The 8,659-nt window shown below is 35.4% G+C and overlaps 1 protein-coding gene across 1 annotated transcript; it reads left to right on the forward strand.

The window, feature by feature from the left end:
- The first annotated feature begins 5,018 nt into the window (after nt 1-5,018).
- LOC109216297 (60S ribosomal protein L36-2-like) lies at nt 5,019-7,632 on the forward strand. Its single transcript, XM_019380440.1, has 4 exons — nt 5,019-5,122; nt 5,616-5,720; nt 6,965-7,164; nt 7,300-7,632. Exons 2-4 carry the CDS (start codon nt 5,619-5,621, stop codon nt 7,328-7,330), a joined length of 333 nt encoding a protein of 110 aa, XP_019235985.1. The 5' UTR covers nt 5,019-5,122; nt 5,616-5,618; the 3' UTR covers nt 7,331-7,632.
- The last annotated feature ends 1,027 nt before the right edge of the window (nt 7,633-8,659 follow it).

Below are 8,659 nucleotides of genomic sequence, written 5' to 3' on the forward strand. Positions count from 1 at the left end.
TTCGGCTACACCATTTTGTTGGGGAGTATAGGGAGCACTAACCTCATGTATGATATCATTTTTCTCACAAAAGACTTCTAGAGTATTAGTACTATATTCACCACCCCTGTCAGACCTAAGCCCCTTGATTTTTCTGTCTAATTGATTCTCTACTTCTGCCTTGTATTTTAAAAATATGCTTTCAGCCTCATCTTTTGGCTTAAGAAGATATACCTTAGTGTATCTAGAAAAGTCATCTACAAAGGTGATGTAGTATTTCTTTCCACCCTTACTAATAATATTCTTGAAATCTGTCAAGTCTGAATGTACTAGTTCAAGCAATTCTGTTTTTCTACTAGTTACATTCTTAAAAGGCTTTTTGGTATGTTTTGCTTCTACACAAACAGGACACTTAGAAAAATTATCAACATTAACTGTAGAAATTAATTCCATTTTTCTAAGTCTTTTAATAGAAGCAATATTAACATGCCCTAGTCTACCATGCCACAAATCAATAGACTCGGCAATATAAGCAGAATTGAAAGTACTAGCATTTTTAGGAATCTCTTGAGCGATGTTTAGTACAAATAAACCCCTACTAAGGTAACCTTTCCCAACAAAGTCTCCCCTGCGAGAAATAATAACTTTATCAGATTCAAAAACAAGTTTAAGACCTGCTTTGTTGAGAAGCGCACCAGAAACTAAGTTTCTACGAAGGGAGGGTACATACAGAACATTGTTCAAGGCTAAGGTTTTTTCAGAAGTTAACTTAAGGAGAATTTTTCCTTTACCCATAACTCCAGCTGTAGTGGAGTTACCCATGTAGACACACTCGCCATCATCAGATTCCTCAAAGTCGTGAAACAGCTCCTTGTTGGCGCAAAGGTGCCTTGAAGCGCTTGTGTCCACTATCCAGTCGGTTTTGTTAGCCACCATGTTCGCCTCAACAACCACAACAGCAATGACATCACCACCCTCAGTAAGGTTAGCTTGCACTGGAGCTTTTCCTCCATTCTTTGAGCTTTGTCCTTGTCTCTAGTTGCACTGAAAGGTCTTGTGAATTTTACTGCAGACATAGCAAGGTCCTTTCGACTTTTGAATATGGCCCTCCAGCTTATTAAAGTAATTCTGCTTCTTCACATGTCCTTTCTTCTGGCCTTTCTTCTGTTTTCCTTTAAACCTATCTTTCACAAAAGTACTAGAAGATTCCACAAGGTTAGCTTTAGAAGAATTAAGAGAGAGAGAGATTTCATCTTATCCTTAAGCCATTCAGACTCCTCATCTTTGAGACGGTTTGCTTCCTTAGTCCTCATGTGACTGATCAGTCCTTGAAGAGTTAAGTTTTTTCTTGTATTTCAGTTGATTCCTGTAATCACTCCAGGAAGGTGGAAACTTTTCAAGCAGAATATTGGCCTGAATAATCTCACACATCTCCATGCCCTCGTTTAAAACATCAGCAGTCAAGTTCTCATACTCGTGAACCTGTTCCATGATTGGCTTATCATCAACCATCTGAAACTTGATCCACTTTCCAACGACATACTTCTTTTTTCCTGCATCATCAGCACTATATTTCTTCTCCAAACTGTCCCATATGACTTTAGCAGATTTATAATTTATAAACAAATCAAAGAGAGAGTTAGTCATATGGTTAAGCAGATGCCCTCTCACTGTTTTATTATCCTTTTCAAAATTCTTCTTAGCAGCATCATCAGCAAGAACAATATTAGCAGCATTAGAACTATTAGCAACAATATCACCAGGAGGATCGTTAAACAAAACATAATCAACTTCCAATTGTTCAAAGAAAATTAAAAGTTTCTAGGACCAACGCTTATAATTATTTTCATCTAAAGGCTCAAGCTTTGAGAGATCAGGAAGTGTTTTGTTCGAAGTGGTGGCCATTAGTCAATATTATATGTAAAATCGCTCTCAAAATGTAAGAAAATGAGTAGATAATATTGACTAAGAACAAGAAGGAAAGAAGAACAACTTATCAAAAATACTGTGTTGTGGCAAGCCACTGCCTTGAAAGCGATTTCGGCCCGACTGGATGCAAATCGTTAAGACCGGTCGCTCCCCAAGGTTCCACAGCACCTCCAAACACATGCACTCGTGGCTGGAACTTTAGAATTTGTACAAAACAGTTGCCCGGAAAGAAGAGAAGATAAGGTATTTTATGTGTTGAATATTCACAAAGAAGGCTAGGAAGAAAGTAATGATTAGCTAGATGAATTCTTGGTTAAGAATTGAGTGAATATGATGGCTAATGATCATCCTATTTATAGCATGAAAATGAGTTTAGTTTCATGACAAGTGTCTTACTTACTTGTCAATTTTCTTTCATGCAAGATGACAACACATGTCATGCAAAATTACATTTGTCTTAGCAAGGCCATTTGTCAAACAATTTTTAAATCACTACATGTAAAAACTCTTGCCATGTACCAATTATCTAAGAGTATTTGGCCACAAGACTTTATGTAAGAAGCCACTTGAAAATAGATAGGATACCTGTAAAATAAAAAGACCCGTGGCTATTGGTTGTAAATGGATTTTCAAAAAGAAATCTTTGAATTTGCATTATAAATAGGCCAAATACATATACAACCCATTCAACTTGGCCCCATTTTTCATTTTGGCACTCTATCTCAACCTTATTCCATTTGGCCCTCAAACTCTATTTTATATGTTTCATTTTGGCTCTCCAACTCTATTTCTTATGTTCCACTTAAACACAAAAGCTGAAACCAGTACAAAAAATATAGCAAGTGTGTATACACAAATTTGAGGTATAATAAATATCCAATTAAATGTTGCCACATGATTTTTTTCATCCATGTCAAACGGGTCGATACTAAAATACCCGAACCCAACTGTATTTTTCATCCACTGTTGCCCCATCTTCATTCTCAAAGTTCCAAAGCTTTCATCTGCCGATTTCATACCTGGTCATCTAGAAAATTTCAAACTTTTATAATTTTATGTTCGTTATTTATTCTGATTTTTTATGTGGGTTTATTTCATCTAAGCTTGAAGTTGAAGTGAAACCATGTCTCAAAGAAAATTATTTTTTCATAATGGAATGAATATTTGTTCTTGTGGATTTCAAGTTGAACTGAAAGTATCATGGACACTAAGAAATCCAATTCGACGCTTTTATGGGTGTAAATTTGACAAAGTAAGTGAACCATTTTCGGATTTTATTTTCAGTGTTGTCATTTTCTTGTGTAAATAAGAAGCGGACTTAATTTTACCCTAATACGGTCGGGTTCAAGTATTTTAGTATTGACCCGTTTGACATGGATGAAAAAAATCAGGCGACAACATTTGATTGGATATTTATTACACCTTAGATTTGTGTATACACACGTGCTATATTTTTTGTATTGATTTCAACTTTTATGTTAAAGTGGAACATAAAAAATAGAGTTGGAGGACCAAAATGGAGCATATATAATAGAGTTGGAGGACCAAAATGGAACAAGGTTGATATAGAGTGCCAAAATAAAAAATGGTACCAAGTTGAGTAGGCTGTATATGTATTTGGCCTTATAAATAATACCAACACTGCGTAATCCAAGCAAGGCTATGCAGTTAGGGGTCGTTTGGTACGAGGTATAAGAAGGTATAAGGGTGGTATAAAAATTTAATACCACATTAATACTCTGTTTGGTTAGCAAACCAGGTATAAGTTATCGCGGTGTTAATTTTAACATTGGGATAACTTATACCTTATAGAAGGTGGGGTAATTAGCACCGGTATAACTTATACCTTCTTCTTAGAAATTATGCAATTGTCATTCTTAATACAACATACCAAACAATGAATAAACAACAATCCCAGCATAACTAATCCCAGCATTACTTATCTCAATATAACTTATACCAACATAACTTATACCGGTATAAATCATATTCCAACCAAACGACTCCTTAAAGTTTTGTAGATGGTAGGGAATGCTTGCTTTGTAATTGACAGCTTTAGTAGGTGACTACTAAGAATTTTTTATCTTCACAAAAAAAAAAAAAAATCAAATGCTTTTGATTGAAGTGTTATGAAATTTCAACTACTCTTGATTGAACTGCCACGAAGTTAAAATACTTATTTAGGGATCAAATTTTAACGAAAATGTTTGGAAACTTCACATGGGATCTAATTGTTCACAATTATTATTATTATTTATGCACGATAAGTTGAAGAGTTACAAAAATGCATACAATATTCACCTTCAGTTTTGTGCTTCTCTACAGCAATTATAGTATTCCTACAGTGTTTTCGGTTAACAATGATAAGTGGCTATAACTAATATCAGTTGTTGGAGGATTGAATTGAAATTATTGTTGAGTTGAGAAGTTAAGTTTGAGACTTTAGCATTATTTGCGTATTCATTTTCGTTCTTATGTATGCTTTGAAGAAGTAGAAAAAACGCATAAGGGAATAAACGGGCCTCTGCCGCATTTTTTTTCGGGAGAAATTAAAAAATCGCCAGATTTACAAGTGACTATTTAAAAATAGCCACAGTTGCAAAAGTCATCGAAATTTAGTCACTTTTCATGTAAAGATAAATCTGAACGAAAACACTGTTTAAAATTTGGAAAATACTCTAGCATAAAATACTGGAATTCCAGTATACTTTGCTGGAACTCCAGTATATTATACTGGAGCCAGCAAAGTATACCGGTCCAACATAATATGCTGAAAGTTCATACATAGGTGCACCGAACTCCAGTATATTATGCTGGACTGCTCTCTGTTGCAGCAAAATAGTGGCTATTTTCAATGACTTAGCAAACACTATTTTTGAATGACCAGTCCAAAAACTGGCTAGCCCGTACTATTTTAACTTTTTTTTCCTTTCTATTTTATGAATAAATACATTACAAATACTGTCTATTTTTCAAATACATCCATAAAAGTGGCTTTCTCCTCAAACTTTCCCACTTGTGCAGCAGCTCAAACGGCCCAAACACTGAATCTCATAGAAGACACTTCAAACACTAATTTACCACTTTACCCTCAAAATGCTCGCGTTATCACTGTCATCACCACTATAAAAAGCAGCACTGTCCCAAAACCCTAGCTCCTCTTTTCACAACTCTAGTTCCTCACCGTTTCTTCCATATCGAACGAATTGAAGAGGTATGATTTACTCACACACCTTCTTACAGTTGCTGTTTCAGATCCTCTTCCATTTTGTTTACTAATTTGGTATCGCGCTATAGACATTGTAATTTCGTTTTTATTTTATTTAAATGTTTTATAAATCCTCGGTATTTTATGCTGTGATGGAAAATGGCGTGTTTATGATGATACCATCCAGAAAAGCCAACAAATTTTTTACCTCTTTGCCATTTTATATGAAACTGTTGCTAATTCGAAGAGTCAAACTATTTTTTCATTTAATCTCCTATAACATTTTCTAAATATTCTTTTAATATGAGAACTGTGACTCATAGTATTTTTTTTATGTATTCTGTGCTTTTTAAGATTTTTAGTTCCAGAAGTTGTGATTTTTAGATGCTTTTCTTTTTAGGACAGAGAAAATACTATGATTTCTTTTAAGGTAGTATCATTTACTTAGAAAATGTTGGCAATGCAATTTTGTGACTGGGTTGAAAGTTGGTTTAAACAGGTGATGGCTCCGAAGCAGCCGAATACAGGGCTATCTGTTGGGCTAAACAAAGGCCATGTTGTGACCAAGAAGGAATTAGCTCCACGTCCTTCCGACAGAAAAGGGGTGAGTTTCTGAATTCTTTGCTTTGCATGTCTCTGTTGTTTTCTAATGGTGATAGCTCGGGCTTGTATTGTTTGGATTTGAATCTATCTGCATATTTTTTAAACTTCTACCTTGTCCGCTGAGCATATATACCCAAAGGTCAGGAAATTAGTTGATCTGAACTCTGAACAAGTCGTGGAAATTGTTAAACAGTAGAGAGTGTTGACAAGATGCCCTTGATAGGTGTTTCTGTGGCTATTGTGCGAGGGGGTGCAAGAGGGAACTTTTGGTGTAGCTCTCTATGGCATATTGGGCTTCATTGCACACAACTCTGGCTTTTATAGCACAGGGTTTAAAATTGTAAATACTTGGTTAACTTTTGAGAATTTTGGCTGGCAGATACACATGATTTTCCTAGTCTTAGAAGAAAGTGGCTAAACTTTTGATTTCGGATACCAATTTACAGTTTATTGAATTTGGGAGCTGAAGTTTTGTTTGATTTCGTAGTCTTAGAAGAGAATGTTGAAACTTTTGAGAATTTAGACTGGCAGATACACATGATTTAAAATTGTAAATACTTGGTTAACTTTTGATAATTTAGGCTGGCAGATACACATGATTTTCCTAGTCTTAGAAGAAAGTGGCTGAACTTTTGATTTCGGATACCAATTTACAGTTTATTGAATTTGGGAGCTGAAGTTTTGTTTGATTTCGTAGTCTTAGAAGAGAATGTTGAAACTTTTGAGAATTTAGACTGGCAGATACACATGATTTTCCTAGTCTTAGAAGAAAATGGCTAAACTTTTGATTTCGGATACCAATTTACAGTTCATTGAATTGGGAGCTGAAGTTTTGTTTGATTTGGTAGTCTTAGAAGAAAATGTTGAAACTTTAGATTTTGGACCAATTTGCAATTTATTGGAGTTGGGAGTTGAAATTTTGTTGGTATAGGAAGAGTACACTTTGGACATTATAGAATATGCAAGTATCTCTTGTGCTAGAATGGGTTGGATGCAGTGTCAGGACAAAGATATATCCCTTTGAGAATAAAGGGGTGAATAGTCGCTCATATACTCCTTATAGACTGTATGCTGTCTTGTTGAAGTGTACCGTCTCTGTACTGTCTCTTGCCAAAAAACATGATCAAATAATTTCTAGCTGGAATCTGGATCAATGCGTGCTATGCTTTTGTCTCGTAATTGAACATGTTTCACTTGCATATTTTGAGCACATCATAATCTTCTTTCCATTTTATTTGTTTTTAGAAAACAAGCAAAAGAGTCCACTTTGTGAGGAGCCTTATTAGAGAAGTAGCTGGATTTGCTCCATACGAGAAAAGGATTACTGAGCTTCTTAAAGTGGGAAAGGATAAGCGTGCCTTGAAGGTAGCCAAGAGGAAGTTGGGCACTCACAAGAGGGCAAAGAAGAAGAGAGAAGAGATGTCTAGTGTTCTCCGTAAGATGAGGTAATGTCTTGTTTTCTCTTACCATTCAGTAGAGAGAGGAAGTTAGTATTTACTAGTATTATTCTTTTACTGAAGTGTTACAAACCCTTGCCGGTTGCGTCATGTTTCATTTCTTTTTCTTTTGGACTTTTACAGGGCCACTGGAGGTGGTGAAAAGAAGAAATGAGACCTGTATCCGCGGTTGATGATTGAAGAACCCAGTTAGTTAATTCACTAGCTTTTATGTTTGCAATGTATTTTTGTTTTCAAGAAAGAAGACTCGTGATTAAAAGCTCCCGATTTATGCTCCATGAAGATTTTGTAATGAGTGATATTTTAGACATTATTGCCAAGTGCATGTTTTTCTGGTAATACTAGTGTTAGTTATCTGCTTTTGGTGCTTGTTACCATAGCTCTACTGAAATGAATTTGGACGTGTATGGCTGATTCAGTCGCTTCCCTTAATTTAGTTTGTCACCCTTTGGCGCCTATGAAATTTTTTAAACATTTTGTGCATGACTTAAGTACAGATTGTTTTGCATTCAGCTCCTGTTGGCCCTGTTATTCGCAACATTATTAGGTTGGTCTGGGACTTTATAACCATGATACAATAGGGATAAAAGTCTAGGCCATATTCAATTACTTGGAAGGGCAACAGTCGAATAGCCCTTTGTGTCAGCAGCGTCAGATACATTGAATGCAATTATTTATGTGGTGCAGATGTGAAGCATCTTATAAAGCTATTTGTGTGGTGAAATGTGTTTGCTACATTTGGGGACTAAAAAGGTGCATGCAACGGCAATGTAACTGTTGCGTTGGTGTCTGCGTCATCTCTTCCATTGAGGAAGAGAGGAAAGAGTTATTTAACTAAAATTTGCACAATTTTTTTTTTTTTTTTACTTCAACTTCAGATACTTGTTAGTTCGGTCTTGGTAAAAACTTCACCGTGACTAGAGTATTAATACCATTATTAACTTAAAACGTTGAGACTGAAATGCTAGGGAAAAGAAGAGTAACAAGCCTTGCTTCAACGATTCAATGTCATTTTGTGGAACTTGCGGTTGAAACATATATTTTTTGTTGACTGTCAGATATAACTAACCAAGAACAATGAATTCATAGCCCAGCATTCTCGGGCAGACAAGGAGAACAAGTTGAAAATAACAAGTGAGTATAAGGTAAATAAATGGCAAAGGGACGCGAGGAGACCGCAAGGACAAGCAGTGCATACTTAAATTATACTTCTAAGTCTTTTCTTTGTTTAGATTTGGTTTATTTTCAAAATATCATTATTAACTTAAGACGTCCAAGTTGATCCTCCATTTGGTGATATTATTTCTCTGAACAAGTTTCTCGTCAACTTGAAAACTAAGTCTAAAACCTGCAGAAAGAAGAAGAGGAAAGACAGTTTCATGAAAATTTCATCAAGAGATCCAACCGACAAACTCATATATACTTTGTTTGAATTGGCAATGCGAATTCCATTAAGCATTGGCAGAGTAATTTACATACCCGT

The sequence above is a fragment of the Nicotiana attenuata genome, unplaced genomic scaffold (assembly GCF_001879085.1).
Source record: "Nicotiana attenuata strain UT unplaced genomic scaffold, NIATTr2, whole genome shotgun sequence".
In the NCBI taxonomy this organism is placed as follows: Eukaryota; Viridiplantae; Streptophyta; class Magnoliopsida; order Solanales; family Solanaceae; genus Nicotiana; species Nicotiana attenuata.

Excerpts from the sequence above, each read along its gene's own strand:
- LOC109216297 (XM_019380440.1), top strand. The coding sequence starts at position 5,619 with ATGGCTCCGAAGCAGCCGAATACAGGGCTATCTGTTGGGCTAAACAAA. Across the intron at positions 5,721-6,964 it reads GTCCTTCCGACAGAAAAGGG|AAAACAAGCAAAAGAGTCCA; the intron begins GTGAGTTTCTGA and ends ATTTGTTTTTAG. Across the intron at positions 7,165-7,299 it reads AGTGTTCTCCGTAAGATGAG|GGCCACTGGAGGTGGTGAAA; the intron begins GTAATGTCTTGT and ends GGACTTTTACAG.